At 47.6% G+C, this 22380-nt stretch overlaps 1 protein-coding gene across 1 annotated transcript in view; it reads left to right on the forward strand.

Annotated features, from left to right (window-relative positions):
* AKAP6 (A-kinase anchoring protein 6) overlaps positions 1-22380 on the forward strand; it is a 609087-nt gene that overhangs the window by 213402 nt on the left and 373305 nt on the right. Inside the window, exons 3-4 of the mRNA XM_069209097.1 lie at positions 6989-7240; positions 11698-13476. Coding sequence (XP_069065198.1) covers positions 6989-7240; positions 11698-13476 — 2031 coding nt within the window. The remainder of the gene's footprint in view (positions 1-6988; positions 7241-11697; positions 13477-22380) is intronic.

The raw sequence follows: 22380 nt of genomic DNA on the forward strand, positions 1-22380 counted from the left end.
AATATAGCACGATGTCAACAATGGTTATCCTTAGCAGAGAATCATTATCACATTATTCAACAAAGCATAGATTCAGTCATTTGTCTGTTTGCGTCCGTTTAGTGAACCCCTTGTTTAACCTCGAATTAGCATTGGCATGTTGGGCTTCATGCAAACAATTTAGCAACACCAATTTAGAAAACATCTAGCTATGGTCTCTGTCAAAAGAAGCAGTTGGTAGCTAGAAAGGAAAAGCAAACAGACAATTACAATTTCCTTGTCATATAGTTACCCTCCGTATTGGGTCAGCACTCAGGTTCAGTCTTCGTCCTCAGGACATCAGTTGATTCGCCATGAGGAATTCAGCAATCGGGTAAAAAGGGCACTTCCCTCAAAGGAGGTAAAGTGTAAACGGGCAATATAAGGCAAGAATGGTTTTAAGAACCAAACAGCAAAGTCTCTATGCAGAGTGACAAAGTATCTGGGTCATAGCAAAACGTGACAGCATCTCCCTCTCATCTATCTCCTAATCTCCTATTCTCCTGTTCTAATTTACTTCCTTGTGTCAAGGGTTTTTATCCCTTTTCTGTTGTACAGTCCCCTAATTCTTCATTGGTTGAGGGGTTGCACCCCACTATCTCTATCCAATAGATTGCCAATTAGCTCATCAAATTTGTCACCCCATAACAGATCTCACGTAGTTTATTGGTCCTTATGATTGACGTCTTCAGCGGGTAGAATGTCCGGTATGATGTCATACTCTTGTGGTCCTCTTTGCATCTTCAGTCAGTGGCTCCATTGTCTGTACCGGTTTAGGAGACCTTGTACCTGCGAGTGGTCTACACTGTTGCATTCAGCAAGAATGTTTCACTAAGCAAGTCGAATTTCATGAGAACGGATCTACTACAGTTTCATTCATCTCCTAGCTTTGGACAAACAAGAGTTCATGTCCTTCAGCAAGTCAGCACACTGCACGTTAGAAAAATACATTTAATATGAAAGCCAGGCAGCTAGGCCTCGACTCATGCTAACTAAGGCCTAATGATTTATTAGCAGAACTTTTGCATATAACCTTTTATTATTAGTGCAAAATCATATTCTAACATAACTTATCAACATTATTAATCAGTTTCATTAGTCATTGTATATATTGGCGGCCACTCCCCGTGGGCACATTTCAAGCACACGTTTAGCAAAATACATTAATACATTTTCTATGCTGCATTATTACGCATTAGTTCATAAACATTACATGTTAATTTCTAAGTGAATAAGCTATGCTCTCTCACTTATAACTGTACTCCTGCGATCTGTAATGCTGACCAGGAAAAACAAAAACGTATCTAAGACACTTCAACAGCATTACAGTGACGTATGTACTCCTGTATGTTCAAGCTCTATTCCATTGCAAGCTTGGCACTTTATGCGTGTTACTGTGACACCTCGAGGCAGCCATGCTGCTGTGTGCACAGGCAGCTCAATAAACAAACAAAATAATCTCTGCTGCATGCACTGGAAGCACTTTTTGCCTGTGGAAGCACACAACTTCTACCCAATGAAATAATTTGCTCCTGCCCACCCACATGTGGGTGGAACCAAAGCCCTCTCTGTCGTAGTCCTAAAAGCTCTTTTTTAAGTTGATTACGTAAGGTTTGGCAGTAGCTTAGCCGTCAAGCCGTACCTACAAACAGAGAAACTTCCCACAGACAGCTTCCTCTTTGTGGCTTTAGGTGCCGCCCCCTTTGATCAATAGTTTGTGACCCCCTCTGCTTAAAAAAAACATTGATATTTCCCTCTCTGAATTGCAAAAAGGGGGTGGGGGATTATCTTTTTTTGGACGGGGTCGCAAAAGCCCCTTTACAGATCAGAAAGACTTTTCTGACCCATTAAAAAGAAAACTTCTGTGAATTGAAAAAAGGTATTTCCAACACACTAATCCTATGAGTTTGCAAATGACAGGCTTTGTGATAGTAAATACCTTTGCACATGAGGCCCTACAATATTAAGATACTTACTAAATGCATCCTGGTTCCCCTTAACAATTGGATGGAGGCAGTAAATAAACCCATCCCAATAAAAGTAGGCTCTAGAAACAGCTTGTTTTTCAATCAAGCATTTGTCGGACTCCCCTTTGTTGAGGAATTTAGTTCAACCAAGGAAATGTCACCGTACTTGTTATTCATGGACGAGAGCAGGGGGCGTGACAGCATCACTGGCAAAATCCTGTGGAAGAAACTGGAAAAAATGGCGATTAAACAGATCCCGAGAGCAGCAATACTGCAACTTTATAAGGATACCTAAGCCCAAGCGGGGATCCATCTGAATGCAGAGATGTCAGACTCAGTGAGATGTAATCGAGTTCCGAATGGTTTGTAGTCTTATAGGTAGTTGCTTGGTGATCCGACATAGAGAGTGTTCCCGTAGTCCAGCTTGCTGGTCACTGGGGTGTGATTGACAGTTCTTCTAGTGTTGGGTGGGAACCACTTGAAGATCTTGCTTGTGTCGCTGTTGACTTCTGCAGTCATGTCCAGTTTGCTGTTGATTATTCTGAGGTTCCTGGCATAGGTTCTAGGTGTGGGTTCGAATTCGGCCGGCCGCCAGTTGGACTCCCATGGTGAGGTGTTCGTGCCAAAGATCACTGCTTCTGTCTTGTTGGTGTTGACAGTTGGCTTTCATCCAGGTGGTGAACTTGTTTCTGGTGTTGGGGTGTTGCTTGAGAGGCAGAGTATGAGTTGTGTGTCATTGGCCTAGGAGAGGATGTTGATGTTGTGTGCATGGATTACATTGGCCAGAAGAATCGTCTAAGCGATGAAGAGGGTGTGGCTGAGCGATGAACCTTGAGGACTCCACAAGTGCGTTTGCAGGCTTCCGAGGAGAGAGGTGCCAGCTGACAGGTTGTGTTCTAGCCTATTACTTTTCAACCACCTTCACTTACGCTTTCATGCCTACCTTTTCTGCAATGCACTTTATTTTAATGTTTTCTACCAGACTCAGTATTTTATCCATTAATGACTTCCATCATTTTCATAATCTGGTGTCACCTTTCTTTGATTACACTGTTACCTAAGTCTTCACTCAATTCATTCTAATTATTAAATTGTTATTAAATCACTTAGGGCCTGACTTAGCACCCGGCGAATGAGTGGTGGACGTATATGCTATCTGCAGAAATACAAATCCCATAGGACATAATGCGACTTAGATTTCAGCGGACGGGATATCCATTACCGACAGAGTAACCTGTCCGCCAAGTTCGTAATCAGGCCCCTAGTTCTCTTTTAATGCGCCTCGTGTTGCCACTTGTTTTTCTCCTCTGTTCACTGGTTCTTCTATCTCCGTTTCCCTCACTCCTTGCCTCGTACATTCCCCATGTTCCTACCGTCATGGCGTTCTACTAGCATTGTTTGACTCGCCAGCTGTCATCAGTCAGGGGCTGCAATAAAGCTACTATCTTAAGTTCCTTTTCTGGACCTCTTAATTTCAACAATATGTTTCTTTAATTTCACACTCCGCCTTTTTTTTGTGTGAATGCCGAATACCTTAAATAAACTGGTTTGATTTGCAAATTGTAGGCAACCAGGGAAAAAGCAGGTTTTCCTACAAAAATCCTGAATGCTGAGCGTGTTCATGCATTTGCTGCAGCGATCCTGAGGTCACATGTCCCATTCCTGGCAAGATACTCAGTGGGTTATGCGCCTACGGCTTACACCTGCTTGTACTGTACAGTGCATTCGGCCTATTTATTAATTTTACTGTTTTAAAGTGCTGACTTGTGCCATGTTGCCACTTTGTAGCGCTAGATCTTTCATATGTTGGTGAGCTTTTCACGTGGTGTCAGCTGGTGGAGAATCTAAGGCATTAGGTTAATAGCTGAGGGGAGTTATGTACCCACCCCAAAGAATAATCACAACCCTTATGAAGGTGAACCCTCAAAGTCGCTAAATTGACCTGAGCTCAAACCCTTGCAGCCCTGGCGCAAAGCAGACAGGCTCAACTAAAAGGCACTGAGTAAAGTATTTATACTGAAACAGTAATAAAGTTGAAATGCAAAACAATAACAATCCCAAAAGGAGTTCGAAAATAGAGTAAACTTTAATAAACAAAATGACACCAAAAAGGGAAATATCCAATAAGCGGACGAAGAGATACGTTTTTTAAAGTGTCAGTAAGTGCCAAATAGTGCCAGTAAGTACAAATTGCCATGGTAGTCAATGGCTGTAGTTGAACAAGACCTAGTCGCAAGTTGATGCTGACCAGAATGGAGCACAGGTTGGCACGAGACCCAGGTTTCTTCTGATCAAAGATTGTACTTTCTGACTTTAGTCCTTTACGTCCCAAGCCACGATAGGAGTTCACTGCTAAAGTCCTCCAAGACCTCAAGGGAGGCATTAGAGGCTCACCTGGCGGCCAGCAGAGGCCAACAGGAGGGTCCAGTCCAGATGCAGCCACCACTGATCACAGTGCAGTTGCAGAAAAAGGACTCGTGTATCTTGTTGCGCGTCTGTAGCTTTAAAAGGAGGTTAGCCCTTTGACCCTTGAAGTCCACTCATCTGCCCTGGGTATAATAGAGAGAGCGGGTCCAGCCTTCTCTGGCATTGGACAGCAGGTTCAGTCCTCTTCTGACCTTCCACGGACCCAGGCGTGTTCTGAAGTTGGTGCCTGGAGGTGGTACATCTATGGATGGCAGGAGCTAGAGAGTGCGAATGACCGCTGGCGGCACCCTAACCAATGGGGAAAGGTTTGTCAGGGCCATCCATATCCAGTGGGCATTTTCAAGATAGCAACATACTTCAGCCACACTGAACTAGGTCTCTGAGGGGGTGAGGGTGGTGTGTGTAGTCTTCTTTAATAATCCTAGTGGCCTCCCTCATCTAACATTAAAATTCAGTTTTAGGCAGTCTGTGTATCACAAACAAACCCGGACACAGAAGTCTGGGAGGACAAAGCAAAGCTTTCAGTAACCAGACAGCAGATGCACACAAATTATTTTGGCATTCTGTTTCACTCCTTTAAAGTGCACCCCCAATGTCATATGAAAAACCCCAGCAGACCTGCCAAGCAGGCCTTGACACCCCAGCAGGATCTGGCACTGTGATGTAAACAAGGACTAACTGGGATGGAGCCTGGTTTGTCTGGAGGAACAAAAAAGGGTGCAGGCCTAGGCGTTAGGTAAATCTGCTTTGGAGGCCCATTTGAAGTTAATCAAGTCCTTGGGCCCAGCCCACAGGCCATCCTTCAAGGCTACAGCAGCACATCCCCACACTCATGGCCTTTTGTCCCTGCCCTGGGAACAAGTTCACACCTCATTCATGCTCACTGAAAAGCTAAGTAGTGGCTGGCAGAAGGGAGAGAGCAAAATGCCTATTTAGATTCCAGGGACTTCAGGCAGGGCAAAGGTGGCTTTTAAAAAGTCACCATTCAGAATTATGTATTACAAATCCGATTTCACCTATGAATTTGGCTTGTAATAAATGTTTTAAAAAATCCCAAATTTAAATTTTTAGCTGTTTCATTGGTGGATGTAAACCTAATATTGTATCCCACAGCTTTCCTATGCACAGCCAAACCTGCAACAGTGAAAATAGTTTGAGTTATTAGCCACTGTAGGGATATGTTTAATAATAATATTTATAGGTCCTACTTTTAAGTACCACGCACCCTGCCTTAATGAGCAGTAAGGCTTACTTAGGGGTGACTTATAAATATTTAAAAGGATAATTTTATGCCTGTCAAAAGGAGTTATTTGGACAGGTTGAATTTGCAGTTTAAATCTGCACAGCCAAGCTACTGATGGAAGGCCTACAAACGTTTTTACATTGTCACTGTTGTGGATAGCCAATGGGCGCTGAAGTACACTTATGACATTTAACGTACAGACCCTGGGTACACCATGGTATCCTGTACTAGGGACTTATAGGTAAATTAAGTATACCAATTAGAGGTGTATACCAATGTAATCATGTTGAAAGGAGGAGCAGAAGCACCTCACTGCGTCTTAACAGATCTATAGACAGCAAAAATTAGTTTCAACAAAAAAGAAAAAAAGAAAAAGAATCTGGGGTGACTCCCTGTGAGAAAGCGTACATTTCCAACAGAGTGCCACGGTCTGTCAGGAGTTCCGAGCAATACTTGTGTCATTTGTTGACTAGTGTAAGTGGGGCCATGCCTTCTAGAGAGAGGGGAGGTCTTGAGGTGTCTAGCTGGGAAGGCCTCTTTGAAGAGCCTGGTTTTCAGGCTTCTGTTGAAAGCCATCAGGTTATGTTGGCTTCTTAAGTCTGGACTTAGTAACTTCCACAGGTTCTTATTGTGTCTCCTCAAGGGATTTCCGGGTGAATGTGGGCTGAACAATAGTTTGCTTTACCTGATCTGAGGACCTAACTGTGTAAATTTGAAGTTGTGCTTTGTAGGTATTTCGGGCCTGTTCACCTCTGAGATTTGAAGACTGTACACAGGAGTTTGAATTTGACAGCCTAGGTCACCAGGAGCCAGTGCACATCTTCTAGAGCGGAGGTGATGTGAGTAGATTGAATGCCTGTATGGCTAAGTGAGTTTCTTTTGGCACTCAAAACAGGGGCTTATCAACAGTCAAGGTACTATTAAGTAATGGATGTTTTCTTTTGCTCTTGTGTGGTGGTAACACCCTGCTCCATGGCCTCCTAAAACATAACCATCTTCCAGAATATTTTATGTAGATTCTGCCTGCCTCCCTGACACCCTAGAGTGTGCTCCATAGTGAATAATGCCCCCGGCTCCCACATTGGGACCCATCTAATCAATGAGACGTTCTTAAGTTGTTTCACCTCATGCTACAGAGATCTGTGTTGAACTTTCAAGCCATGGGTTCAAATCCTGGACAGGTTGACTCAGCCTGTAGCCTTCGAACACTCCACAAACTAGCACCATTGAGTTGTGGGCTGATGACACCTAATATTAAAAAGACAAAGATGTGGTGGTGTCAGATGTGCACTGTGCGATTGGGAACATTTATTGTGGCTTCTCTCTTCTGCAGGACATCTGTGAGGACATCTCTGACCATGTGGAGCAGATCCATGCACTCCTGGAGACTGAGTTCTCACTGAAGCTGCTGTCCTACTCAGTGAGCGTCATTGTAGACATCCATAGTGTGCAGCTGTTGTGGCACCAGCTGCGCGTGTCGGTGCTGGTTCTGCGCGAGCGCATACTACGCGGGCTGCAGGACAGCAACGGTAACTACACCCGTCAGACGGACATCCTACAGGCCTTCTCTGCAGAGCCCACTGAGGTATGTATCTAGATTTCTTGGGTGGGGAATTGAGGGAGTGGTGGAGTATCTCGGGGACGGGAAGTAATGGTGAGAGATTGAGTAGAATTTTTGTGCCAATTGGTGAGAGCTGACCTGTACCATCATGATGGGACAGAGTAAGACATAGACCCAACACAAGCAAGATAAGAACAGCTTGCCCTAGTAAGATGGAGCTGACAAATTCAGGGTTAGCTGAGCTCTGAACCATAGTGAGTAGAAGGGATTGAGAAGCATGGTCTAACCGATCTGCAGACAAGGATTGATGGTGTAACTTATGAGGGAGAGGGAAGGACAGGTTTAATCAACCAAGTGGTGCTAAATGCAGAAGGACATTTATGGACTGACCTGACCAACCACAAGGAAGATACGAAAAGCATGACTAATGGTGGAAGTTAAGTTGGAGCCTCATAAGTGAGTGAGCACTGAGTCATGATTTTACAGAAAAGAGCATGACCTACACCTTTGAAGTTTATGTTTAATAAGCAAAGCATAGCAATTCCACAGCCATGATAGTTTACAGAGCGGAATACAGCACCTCTGCAGCAGTGTTAGTTTACAGAGCAGAATGCAGCACCTCTGCAGCAGTGTTAGTTTATGAAGCAGAATACAGCACCTCTGCAGTAGTGTTAGTTTACAGAGCAGAAAACAGCAACTCAATAGCAGTGTTAGTTTACAAAGCAGAATACAGCACCTATGCAGGAGTGTTAGTTTACAAAGCAGAATACAGCACCTCTGCAGCAGTGTTAGTTGACGAAGCAGAACGCAGCACCTCTGCAGCAGTGTTAGTTTATGAAGCAGAATGCAGCACCTCTGCAGCAGTGTTAGTTGACGAAGCAGAATGCAGCACCTCTGCAGCCGTGTTAGTTTACAGAGCAGAATGCAGCACCTCTGCAGCAGTGTTAGTTTACAAAGCAGAATGCAGCACCTCTGCAGTAGTGTTAGTTTACAAAGCAGAATACAGCACCTATCCAGCATTGTTAGTTTACAGAGCAGATTGCAGCAGCTCTCCAGCAGTGTTAGTTTACAGAGCAGAACACAGCACCTCTGCAGCAGTGTTAGTTTACGAAGCAGAATACAGCACCTCTGCAGTAGTGTTAGTTTACAGAGCAGAATACAGCACCTCTGCAGGAGTGTTAATTTACAAAGCAGAGTACAGCATCTCTGCAGCAGTGTTAGTTTACAGAGCAGATTGCAGCACCTCTGCAGCAGTGTTAGTTTATGAAGCAGAATACAGCACCTCTGCAGCAGTGTTAGTTTACGAAGCAGAATACACCACCTCTGCAGTAGTGTTAGTTTACAGAGCAGAATACAGCACCTCTGCAGCAGTGTTCATTTACAGAGCTGAAATAGCACCACTGCAACAGTGTTTGTTTACAAAGCAGAATACAGCACCTCTGCAGCAGTGTTAGTTTACAGAGCAGATTGCAGCAGCTCTGCAGCAGTGTTAGTTTACAGAGCAGAATACAGCACCTCTGCAGCAGTGTTAGTTTACGAAGCAGAATACACCACCTCTGCAGTAGTGTTAGTTTACAGAGCAGAATACAGCACCTCTGCAGGAGTGTTAGTTTACAAAGCAGAGTACAGCATCTCTGCAGCAGTGTTAGTTTACAGAGCAGATTGCAGCACCTCTGCAGCAGTGTTAGTTTATGAAGCAGAATACAGCACCTCTGCAGCAGTGTTAGTTTACGAAGCAGAATACAGCACCTCTGAAGTAGTGTTAGTTTACAGAGCAGAATACATCACCTCTGCAGGAGTGTTAGTTTACAAAGCAGAGTACAGCATCTCTGCAGCAGTGTTAGTTTGCAGAGCAGATTGCAGCACCTCTGCAGCAGTGTTAGTTTACGAAGCAGAATACAGCACCTCTGCAGTAGTGTTAGTTTATGAAGCAGAATGCAGCACCTCTGCAGGAGTATTAGTTTACAGAGCAGAATACAGCACCTCTGCAGGAGTGTTAGTTTACAAAGCAGAATACAGCATCTCTGCAGTAGTGTTTGTTTATGAAGCAGAATGCAGCACCTCTCCAGTAGTGTTAGTTTACAGAGCAGAATACAGCACCTCTGCAGGAGTGTTAGTTTACAAAGCAGAATACAGCATCTCTGCAGCAGTGTTTGTTTATGAAGCAGAATGCAGCACCTCTCCAGTAGTGTTAGTTTACAGAGCAGAATACAGCACCTCTGCAGGAGTGTTAGTTTACAAAGCAGAATACAGCATCTCTGCAGCAGTGTTAGTTTATGAAGCAGAATGCAGCACCTCTGCAGCAGTGTTAGTTTATGAAGCAGATTGCAGCACCTCTGCAGCAGTTTTAGTTTATGAAGCAGAATGCAGCACCTCTGCAGCAGTGTTAGTTTATGAAGCAGAATACAGCACCTCTGCAGGAGTGTTAGTTTACAAAGCAGAATACAGCATCTATGCAAAAGTGTTAGTTTATGAAGCAGAATGCAGCACCTCTGCAGCAGTGTTAGTTTATGAAGCAGAATACAGCACCTCTGCAGGAGTGTTAGTTGACAAAGCAGAATACAGCATCTCTGCAGCCATGTTAGTTTATGACGCAGAATACAGCGCCTCTGCAGCAGTGTTAGTTTACAGAGCAGAATGCAGCACCTCTGCAACAGTGTTTGTTTACAAAGCAGAATACAGCACCTCTGCAGCAGTGTTAGTTTACAGAGCAGAATGCAGCACCTCTGCAACAGTGTTTGTTTACAAAGCAGAATACAGCATCTCTGCAGCAGTGTTAGTTTATGAAGCAGAATACAGCACCTCTGCAGCAGTTTTACCTTGCAGAGCAGAATACAGTAGCTCAGCAGCAGTGTTAGTTTACAGAGCAGAAGACAGCACTGCTGCACCAGTGTTAGTTTACAGAGCAGAATACAGTAGCTCAGCAGCAGTGTTAGTTTACGAAGCAGAATACAGCGCCTCTGTAGCAGTGTTAGATTGAGAAGCAGAATGTAGGTCCTCTGCAGCAGTGTTACTTTGTTGTGTTGTATTGGGAGTGACTCCCTGTTAGAGGGAGTCACTTTTTGCTGGCCATTTTTGTTTGCAGTCCAGTTGTTAGGAGGAGAGTATAAATTACCTAGGCTTGCGCGACCTGTGGTGCCACCTGCGCACGGAGGGCGGGCCAAGGGCAAAGCCATCTTCGCCCATTCACGCACCAACCATGCACACGCCAGCCGCGCTACCGGTCGATTCACAGGCCACAAGGTAATTCCAAAGGCCTGTACTCGGTATTCTAGGGAACAGCAATTGGATATTGGGGGTGGGAGTCCCACTGGCCTCAAACTGGCCTGGGGGGAACATGTTACACTGGGCTTAGCTAGCAGCAAGAAGACTCATCTCGCCACCACCCTAAGATGTGGACTTCTGAATTTAAGGTCCCTAGTAAAGCATGCATCAGAGGTTCATTTGCCCCTCTAGTTAGGAGACTGGACGCGCTCTTCTTAACTGAAACCTGGACCTCTGCTGATTCTGCGGATGACCTGGGCATAGCCTGCCCGCTGGGTTCTAAGGTTTTTCACAAACCCCGTCTGAACAGGAAGGGAGGTGGTGTGGGCATTATCTTTAAGGACAAGTGGGATTTGGCCCAGACAGGTCTGAATGAACCAGCGGGTCCAGAACTCCTAGGTTTCTCTTTAAAGCTAGGTGGAGGTTGCTCATGTTCAGGCATTTTATGTTATCCACCCTGGACTTGCAATTTCACACTTACAGCCCCTCATTGAGCTTCTCAGCAATATGTGACGCAGGGTATCGTACATCCCGCTGCATTGTGAGTTTACAGAGCAGGTTAATGCAGCTATGCCTGCAGTGTGTGTTTACAGAGCAGGGTATGGTATATCCCGCTGCAGTGTGAGTTTACAGAGCAGGTTAATGCAGCTATGCCTGCAGTGTGTGTTTACAAAGCAGGGTATGGTATATCCCGCTGCAGTGTGAGTTTACAGAGCAGGGTATGGTATATCCCGCTGCAGTGTGAGTTTACAGAGCAGGTTAATGCAGCTATGCCTGCAGTGTGTGTTTACAGAGCTTGGTATCATGCATCCCGCTGCAGTGTGAGTTTACAGAGCAGGTTAATGCAGCTATGCCTGCAGTGTGTGCTTACAAAGCAGGGTATCATGCATCCCGCGGAAGTATGAGTTTGCAGAGCATGTTACTGCAGCTATGTCACCAGTGTGAGTTTACAGAGCATGTTACTGCAGCTATGTCACCAGTGTGAGTTTACAGAGCAGGTTAATGCAGCTATGCCTGCAGTGTGTGTTTACAGAGCTTGGTATCATGCATCCCGCTGCAGTGTGAGTTTACAGAGGAGGTCATGGTGACTAACTCTATAGTAAGAGTTTCCAGAGTTGGCTACTAGAGTAGTGCATGTCCCTCAGCAGCATGAGTGTGTTGAGCAGGATATTGCATCCCCTAGTGTTTTACCTCAGTATTATTTCTTTCTCCCTCAGGACCGCCTCGATGCGCTCACTGAAGTAGACGACTCAGGACAGCTCACCATACGATGCTCCCAGACCTACCTCTCCTTAGATTGTGGCATCACAGCCTTTGAACTGTCGGACTACAGCCCCAGTGAGGAGCTAATCAACGGCGGAGTGGGCGAGGTGGCCCCCGGGCTGGAGAGAGCCCCAGACCTGTGGGCCTGCACTGAGATGGAGCAGGATGTCCCAGACCTGGTGAAGAATGTAGGCCTGTTGACTGTTGTGACAAACCCTGCTGAAGTGGAGGTGCATGACAAGCCTTTGGCAAAAGGCAGTGAGACCCCTACCTCAGCAGGAGGTGGGAGCGCGAACAAGTCCATCGAAGACTCAGGTACATCAAGTGTTCTTCCTTCCTTACCTGTGGGCTCATTTTTAGGTGTTGATAGGGCGCCACATGTCAAAGGTGGACTGGCTGCTGAGGCCGATGCATTGTGGTCTCTTGTTGCCAATCAGCAATGCAGTACCCCACTGAGTGTTGAACCACATTGCAGGACCTCCCATCACTGTGAGAGCGCCCCTCCCAAGAGACCAATCAGAGACTGTTTCAACTACACCGAGGACTCACCCACGCAGCCCACCATGCCCAAGAGGGGTTTGTTTCTAGAAGATGTGGAGGTCTCGGAGAGAAGGACGAAGACCACCGGGCGGACAGCCAGCTCTCTCCTCGCCTTGAAGACCGAGCTGAGCCGCAGTTCTCCTTCACTACTGGATGTTCCTGACCGGTCCAAGCTGTGTCTGCCCCTGAAGGCATCTTACTGCAATGGCCCGTCCGGCATTAGCCAGTCATACGATTGCTTGTTCAGAACAGGAGATCAGCGATTGGAGGAGAAGCCCAAGAAGTCCCACAAAGCCACAAATCCCCACCCTGGAGAACATGCTGCATGTGGACGTCCAAACGGAAAGGTGAGGCAGAAGGCACTTGATGGGAAAGAGGGGGCTACCTGCCAAAAGAGGACAAGTGTGCCTGACTCAACCCCATCATGGCAGGAAAGTTCACACAGGGGAAGGGAGCTGGTGCCAGCCGCAGTACCCTCATGGACCTACCAGCTGGTTGATGGCCAGGATGTTGTGCCCACCCCTGTACCCCGTGACCTCCCAGCCTCACCGTCCCACAACAAACTAGAGAAAGCAGTTATCCCTCCAAGCAGTCTTAGGAGCTGGTCCTCGGAGGACTCAGGGACCTGGAACTGCTCCCCGCCTGCCCTGCAGGATGGTGGGGCCAAGGATGGCTCCTCGTCGGTCAGTGGGGAGAGCACCACTGGCAAGCAAGTGGGTGCCTGGTATGGGTCTGATGAGTACCTGGCCCTGCCATCTCACCTCAAGCAGACGGAGGTGCTAGCTCTCAAGCTGGAGAACCTGGCCAGGCTGGTGCCCCCCAGCTCCACTGGGGAGGCCATCCAGAACATTGATGACTGGGAACTGTCGGAGATGAATTCTGATTCCGAAATGTACCCCATCTTCCCCCTCCGCAAGAAGCAGCACAGGCTGGGCCGCGTTTCGCCCAGCTCTTCCAGCGACATGGCCCCATCTCTGGACGACAGTATTGAGTCCGGGCCTCTCAGCGACATTTTCTCTGACGAGGACATCTTTGTTCCATCACCTGGACCCAAAAGGTGTGACGCCTCCAGTCTGGACCACACTCCAAACCACCTTGGTCTGCCAACAGCCAGCAAAACTAGCCTCATCCAGCAGCTGGTGCAGGACATCCGGCACCAGGACAACTATGAGGCGGTCTGGGACAAAATTGAGGTAAGTGCTACCCCTTACCCTTCTGTTCTTGGCTTCATATTGGCATCAGAGCCAAAAGTTCGATGAATTTAGTATAATAGTTTGGCCGGCGTCTCAGGAGCATTCACAAGTGTGGATGCACGCTTGCAGCATCAAGTGTGCATCCCCGTAGGAACAGTATTTTCATATATCTGGCTATTTACACCAGGCATACAACCAGATTCATTTTTTAGGTACATTTTACAACATTATTAGGAAGGGATGAATTCTGATGAGTGTCATGAACAGATTCGAAAACAAAACATGTATCTTCTGGCCACGTTGGAAGTTGAGATGTTTGAGGTGGCCAGGGTGTCTTTCTCAAAGGTGGCTTTTCATGGAATTGTTCAGTTGGTTGAAGCAGGAGATACCATCATGGACAGTTTAAAGGGTTGTATGTCACTGTACCGGGCCTGACGGTTCAACTTGACTAAATACTGCAGCCACAATACCAGCCACGACCACATCCTCAAGGTGACGGCATGCAGGTGAGTGTAGCGGGACGTCTCTTCCCGCCACATCTGATTACCTGGACAGTACTGTGTTGTTTACAGGGTGATATTTCAGACACGACAGAGTGAAGTAACACACAGGCCGAGCTCCATAGCTGAGGCGCGTCATGAGGCATCTCGAGATGAATCCGAGTTCTCCCTGAAGTGTTGGGTCTGAAGACAGCAATTTCCTTTGCTTCCAATTATGGTCCTGATTTAGACTTCGACAGATGTTTTACTCCAGCACAACGGTGAGGGATGGCCCATCCACTGAAACATAAATCCAGTAGAATATAATGGGATTTACATCTCGGCGGAAGGGCTATCCATCACCGTTGGGACGGAGTAACCCATCCGTTGAGGCCTAAATCAGGCCCTATGTGGATGCTCCTGGAGGTGAGTGTTCGAGACAGATATTTTGGGGGTGTTAGATGGGAGGTAAGTTACACCCCTGCTTCACAGCAATCCTCAGCTGGTTTGAAGAGTTTGCAGTTTCAGTGTAGTTTGAGTTTGAAAAAGGTGCTTTGTACCAGGGTTTGAATGGGAACATGTAGGGTAAGGTTCTTCTCCACTAGGAGACCTAGGGGTGGAGCTGATTCTACTATTCAAGGGTGGAAGGCAACTTTCTGGGCTGCTTGTCTTTATATATCATTTAAGTAGAAGTTTGAGTTTGGAGAGAGGGAAGGAAGTTTGTGTTCAAGGTCATTTAGCAAGGACACAGTCACAAAATGAGGAGGGAGCACACTGCCTGGCATACCACCAAACAATTAGCCCAGATGCATTGTGGTAAACGTAGTCCATGATAACACTCATGTCAGTGACAGTCTTTAGTATTCACCGTTGTTGGTGCAAGCAGTGCTGTGTATCTCTAGACACATGTTTCAGGATTGTTGTCCTTCAGTAGAGAGTAACAAGTGAAATTTGGGGTGCTGGCAACACTGCACAGTCTTCTCAGGTTAAGTACCACTCCCTGAGCTCAGGTGCATCCCAGAGCTCGTCAGCCCAATAACTCAGCAAGGAGCCAATCACAAAAGGAGGAGGGAGCAAACTGCCTAGTATACCAAAAATGGTGAATACTGAAGAGGTTCAACTGAAGTGAGTGTTATCATGCACTGCATTTACCACAATGGATCTGGGCTAATTGTGTGCTGGTATGCCAGGCAGTGTGCTCCCCCTTCCTCAAGTTCATTTAGTTTCTGGAGCCTGCTGAGTGGTCGGATGTTGAACTGTGAGGCATAACTGAGTGATCCACATGGCGCTGAGAGTGCTCCCCACTTTTGCCAGGATGGCTCCAAGGGCATAGGCATAGACTGAGAGAGTTGCTAATGCTGCGCTTTGAGGTATCTTGCAGGACACAGGGACAGATGTGGATAGATCTCCAATGTGTGCGCTTTAAATATTGCGTGAAGCAGGATCTGTCCTTGTGGCGCTGACCAGTAGAGCTCTGAATGGCGTTGGCACGTGTGTGAAATGTGAATCCGCCATTTTTATGCGATTCTTCGGGGATGACAACAAGACTCAGGGGTCTACTCTTATGTCGTTGCTGGGTTCCTGAAAGAGCAGTGGTTCTTCTGTGGACCCCCACTTTTTCATTATTGGGACCTGTGAACCCCCTCTGAATCATTACTGGAACCCGGGCACCCCTGCTGAATCATTACTGGATCCTGAGCACCCGCACTGAATCATTACTGGAACCCGGGCACCCCCACTGAAACATTACTGGTACCCGGGCACCCCCACTGAATCATTACTGGAACCCGAGCACCCCCACTGAATCATTACTGGAACCCGAGCACCCGCACTGAATCATTACTGGAACCCGAGCACCCGCACTGAACCATTACTGGAACCCGGGCACCCCCACTGAATCATTACTGGAACCCGAGCACCCGCACTGAATCATTACTGGAACCCGGGCACCCCTGCTGAATCATTACTGGATCCTGAGCACCCGCACTGAATCATTACTGGAACCCGAGCACCCGCACTGAATCATTACTGGATCCTGAGCACCCGCACTGAATCATTACTGGAACCCGGGCACCCCCACTGAATCATTTCTGGATCCTGAGCACCCGCACTGAATCATTACTGGTACCCGGGCACCCCCACTGAATCATTACTGGATCCTGAGCACCCGCACTGAATCATTACTGGTACCCGGGCACCCCCACTGAATCATTACTGGAACCCGAGCACCCACACTGAATCATTACTGGATCCTGAGCACCCGCACTGAATCATTACTGGGAACCGTGCACCCACAATGAATCATTACTGGTACCCGGGCACCCCCACTGAATCATTACTGGAACCCTAGCACCCGCACTGAATCATTACTGAAACCTGACCACCCATACTGAATCATTACTGGAACCCGAGCACCCGCACTGAATCATTACTGAAACCTGAGCACCAGCACTGAATCATTACTGGAACCCTAGCACCCCCACTGAATCATTACTGGAACCCGGGCACCCCCGCTGAATCATTACTGGAACCCTAGCACCCCCACTGAATCATTACTGGTACCCGGGCACCCCCACTGAATCATTACTGGTACCCGAGCACCCGCACTGAATCATTACTGGAACCCTAGCACCCCCACTGAATCATTACTGGAACCCGAGCACCCCCGCTGAATCATTACTGGAACCCTAGCACCCCCACTGAATCATTACTGGAACCCGAGCACCCCCACTGAATCATTACTGGAACCCGGGCACCCCCTCTGAATCATTACTGGAACCCGAGCACCCCCACTGAATCATTACTGGAACCCTAGCACCCCCACTGAATCATTGCTGGAACCCGAGCACCCCCACTGAATCATTACTGGAACCCGAGCACCCCCACTGAATCATTACTGGAACCCGAGCACCCCCACTGAATCATTACTGAAACCCGAGCACCCCCACTGAATCATTACTGGAACCCGAGCACCCCCACTGAATCATTACTGGAACCTGAGCACCCGCACTGAATCATTACTGGAACCCGGGCACCCCTGCTGAATCATTACTGGAACCCAGGCACCCACGATGAATCATTACTGGAACCCGAGCACCCCCACTGAATCATTACTGGATCCGGAGCACCCGCACTGAATCATTACTGGAACCCGGGCACCAACACTGAATCATTACTGGAACCCGGGCACCCCCACTGAATCATTACTGGAACCCGGGCACCCGCACTGAATCATTACTGGAACCCGGGCACCCCCCACTGAATCATTACTGGGATCCGGGCACCCCTACTGAATTATTACTGGGATCCGGGCACCCCCACTGAATCATTACTGGAACTTGGGCACCCCCACTGAATCATTATTGGAACCCGGGTACCCGCACTGAATCATTACTGGGATCCGAGCACCCACACTGAATCATTACTGGAACCCGGGCACCCCCACTCAATCATTACTGGAACCCGACCACCCGCACTGAATCATTACTGAAACCCGACCACCCATACTGAATCATTACTGGAAACCGGGCACCCCCACTGAATCATTATTGGGATCCCAGCACCCACACTGAATCATTACTGGAACCCGGGTACCCATGCTGAATCATTACTGGAACCCGAGTACCCGCGCTGAATCATTACTGGAACCCGAGCACCCCCACTGAGTCATTACTGGAACCCGACCACCCGCACTGAATCATTACTGGAGCCCGACCACCCACACTGAATCATTACTGAAATCCGACCACCCACACTGAATTATTACTGGATTACCGGGCACTTCTGTATTATATAAGGGTCCGCAGACGCTTGTGTGGCCCTTTCTTTAATATAGATAGAGCTGATGCGCATATAGCACCAGTGTTATCACCAGAAGGTGTTCCCTCATTTGCGTGGGGCGTGGTCCATGCGGATGAGGGAATCCCTTTTCTTCTGCAACCCCATCGTATTATGGACACAGGGCAGAGGCCAAGAAGCTGATGGAAGGTGCACTGACAGCACACCCACTGATGGTAGCCCTCTGGAGGGGAGAAGGGGGTCACTCACTGCACTCGCCTGCAAGGGGATCTCTAATTGCCCTTAAAAGTGCTGACGGGTTGCTGCCTGCACAGTGAAATGTGGAGCGGCTGCTTCCAAGCCACTCTGTATTTCACTTGAATGCGCTACCCCTAGGGCCACGCGAGCTTGCGGCTCCCCTGGTGATGGCACATTCAAGGTATGGGGGTGCACTTTCTATGTTTGTGCCCGGTGCACCTGTTTTAAGGTGCACCATGGCACAAACAGAGAAGGTGCGCCCTGTGTGTGATAGGGCCCCAGGAATGTATGCACCATGTGGCTGTTTGGGCAGATGCAGCCAATGCTTTTATGCAGAGCCTGACGTCACAAATAGGACCGACTCTGTCAGGTGACTGGTTGGGTGTCTTTCCTGGCCGCTCTGGAAATGCAGGTAGGTGATGTTTTCAGTTCAGGCCTGATTACCTGTGCAGTGCATGCGTTGGACAGAGGGCCGCAGAGGAACACAGTCGCGGTTTGAAGCCCTGCTCCTCGATTCTCTGCAGGAGAATTTCTCCTCCTCAAGCTGCACCCGTTCCCATGGAGAAGGCCAAGACCCACTTTAGAGTTGGGATCCACTAGGGACACTGTCTTTGTGCTTTATTCACTGTGGTTGAGAAGGGTGGCCAGGAACCCCACCATCAAAAACCCTGTGTGAGGACCACTGGCATCTAGGCATAGTTGGCAAACCCAATGCCTTCTGTGCCAATTCAGCTGGTTCTGTAAATGGCTGCAGGTGCTTGGTCAAAGACATCCCCTTATTTGCATGATGCCACGCCCTTATGCAAATGTGGGACTCTCCCCACTTCACATTGCAGGGGCGTGGAATGTGCACCGGTGCTCTGGGTGTTACAGAAGGGGCCGCACAAGCATCTTATGCTCATTCTCTTACGCGAGTGCCCCAGGAAGTGAACATTGTTCCGTATAGTGTCCTAAGGCGGGGTTGTGCCTGCACCCAGTCTCTACACAAAATCAGGCAGCCAGCTTTTGCTCAGCTGGTAATTTGCACATTTGGTTGTGCGCAAGACAGAGTCACAAGTTTGAGGGTTTTTAAGACTCATTTGTTGGCATTCCCTCTGTGCTAATGTCGTCATAGGGAGGGTCTCTGTCTATCTGGTCCTAATTATTCTAAATGGGTCAATGCTACTTTTACCCAGTAATGCGACAGCCCACCGAATGGGGCACTTGGGGGTTATTAACAAGCCCTGTGCGCTGCTGCTGTGCCACTTTGTGGCTCACCGGCAGCACATTCTGCAGGCCCATATCTAGAGGGCCACGCAAAGCCACTTTGTGTGGCTTTTCATGTTCGTGCAGATATGGTGTAAGGTATCGCACCACAAGTCCTGGGTTCCCTTACCCTGTATCAGGGAGGAGTTCCATGGGCGTTGTGGTGGGTTTTTCCACACAACACCAATGGTTTTTGCCGCATTCCCAGATATACAAGGCATTGCAAACCTGGCAATGCGTCAAAATCTTACGCCTCCCCTGGAGAGGCGTAACGAGCAGAAATATCTTCATTTCTCCTCCTTTGTTCCTCTTTCTATGTGCGCTGCCTTTGTGATGGAAACAATCCTGTCTGTGACGCAGGCAGGCACCGTGGTGCAAGGATGCATGTGTCCACGCGAGGCAGCCCATTGTGTGCCAGCGCAGGGGGAGAGGACAGAAATGCACTGTATCTTGTAAACAGGGTACTTTTCTGCCCTTTCCCTGTGCACAGGGCAGCGCAGGAAGGGCCCCTGCTGCGCGGTTCTGACCCACAGGGCTTGTAAATAAGTCCCTCCGTGTCCAGGTCACTCCTGGTCGGGAGGGCAGAGGTCACTCTTTGTACCACCAGCATTTGGATGAGGGCTTGGCCACCGTCTCACACCTCATTACACAGGATCTCAGATTGCCACCTACAGTGGACCCCTCGGGAGGGGCTGCAGGACAGACCTCTGCCGCAGGGTGGGGGTGGGTGAACAGGTCCGGGTGGGCAGCTAGTCCATTGGCGCAAAAGTGACACGATTCATCGTGCCTCTGTTTTCAGAGATAATTCACAAAAGCCCCGAGTAAAGCACGAGCCTCTTGTAAGTTTTGTTTAAGATCCATGAAATCACTTAGGATTTGCCTGTGAGATAGACCAGTGGGTTGAACGCCTGTTGCACAGATCGAACTTTAACCTATAGGCCACAGTGTCTGGCTATATAAATAGGAATGATTTGTTTACTGCAGTGCTTGGATGCTGGATTTCCATTGCTCACAGCTGAGACTGAGTCACCACCTGCTATGCCCAAGGGGGGTGGCAGGGGCTGAAGGTAACACGTCTCTGCAGTGTGGAGACATCTGCCGTCCTCCCCTCCTCACAGGTCCCCCCAGCACGGGGGACAAGAGTGCTCCACGTCACTTTCGTTGTTTATGAACTATTTCTCCATCAGTACAAACATACTTTGTGCCACTTCTGTAAGTGGGAATGAAAATGAAGGAAATCTCTAAAGCGGCCTGGCCAAGGAAGAGCATCCAACGATCCTGCACAAGAGGCGTGGCCTGTGTAATCATGGGCGGGGCCTTACACAGGGGAAGTAACATGCATGTCTTTACACAGTGTGCTACCTAAAGGTATTTAGGGGCCACTTTGTGAATTTTCTACCATAGCATCCACACAGGTCACGCAATGTTTAGATGCCCCTGAAACAAGTCAGACCCATTGGCTTTACCAATGCTTGCTAGCACTGATTTTTACCAATGTCAGATGAATGAATAAAAACTCCCATGAGGTAATAAAGGGATTGCATCATTAACCGTCTGTGTGCATGTAATCCTCTAGGTCCCAAGCAGCTCAGGACTAGGGAGTCCCACAAACCTTGGAACTTCTCTAGGGAACGTACACCATGTTTACCTTCTGGGAAGGATGGGGAGGAGGGGCCGATGATGACGTTTGCCATCTTGGAGGTGAGGCCTCCATCTTTCTTAGGGGACGCCCCAAACATGGACCAGATACAGTTTATTTTGTACATGCACCAGATAGTTATTTTATACTTGGATAAGATACAGTTTATTTTATACATGCACCAGATACAGTTTAGTTTGTACATTCACAAGATACAGTTTATTTTTTACATGCACCGGATACAGTTTATTTGGTACATGCTCCAGATACAGCTTATTTTTTACATGATCCAGATACAGTTTATTTTGTACATGCACCAGATACAGTTTATTTTTTACATGCACTGGATACAGTGTATTTTGTACATGCACCAGATACAGTTTAGTTTGTACATGCACCAGGTACAGTTTATTTTATACATATTCCAGATACAGTTTATTTTGCACATTCACAAGATACAGTTTATTTTTTACATGCACCAGATACAGTTTAGTTTGTACATGCTCCAGATAGTTTATTTTATCCATGCACCAGGTACAGTTTATTTTATACATATTCCAGATACAGTTTATTTTGCACATTCACAAGATACAGTTTATTTTATAAATGCACCAGATACAGTTTATTTTTTACATGCACCGGATACAGTTTAGTTTGTACATTCACAAGATACAGTTTATTTTTTACATGCACCAGATACAGTTTATTTTTTACATGCACTGGATACAGTGTAGTTTGTACATGCACCAGATACAGTTTAGTTTGTACATGCACCAGGTACAGTTTATTTTATACATATTCCAGATACAGTTTATTTTGCACATTCATAAAATACAGTTTATTTTTTACATGCACTGGATACAGTGTAGTTTGTACATGCTCCAGATAGTTTATTTTATCCATGCACCAGATACAGTTTAGTTTGTACATGCACCAGATACAGTTTATTTTGTACATTTGTCAGTGGCACTGGCTCGCAAAGGGCCGATGAGACCCACGGCGGCACCTGGCTTCAACAGTCCCTGCTTGGCCAGGAGGGTCAGGGCGTATAGTTAGGGTCTCAGCCACAACTTCAAACGTTAACGTCACTGATTCAGACGACCCCCTTCACCTGAAAGAACTGGCCCCTGCGCTAGGAGTGTGAAGGCAGACTGCCCCCTCACCCATCTAGGGCTGGGGAGGGTCTGATACAGGCACCCCCTGCGTCCAAGAGGGGTCTGGGGTGGTGTAGGCTCGCCAGCACTTCCACTGTAGTAGCCCCTGGTTCTTCCGAGCCCTAGATTGTGGATCTGCACTGTTTCTGTGGCCCCTTGGAAAATGAGGTCATTAAGACAGATTTCATGCAGGTTTTTCAGTCAGCTCTGTCTTTTGAAATTCTTCCTCAGTGCTTAATTTGAGCCGGTGTGTTGTAGTACTCAGCACCGGCTCCTAATTGTCAGCAATGGTACTTATGGCTGCCTGCCACATGGTGCTGCTGTTTGCCTCATTTAGAGACAAGCACAACAA

Source organism: Pleurodeles waltl, chromosome 9, assembly GCF_031143425.1.
Source record: "Pleurodeles waltl isolate 20211129_DDA chromosome 9, aPleWal1.hap1.20221129, whole genome shotgun sequence".
Taxonomy (NCBI): Eukaryota; Metazoa; Chordata; class Amphibia; order Caudata; family Salamandridae; genus Pleurodeles; species Pleurodeles waltl.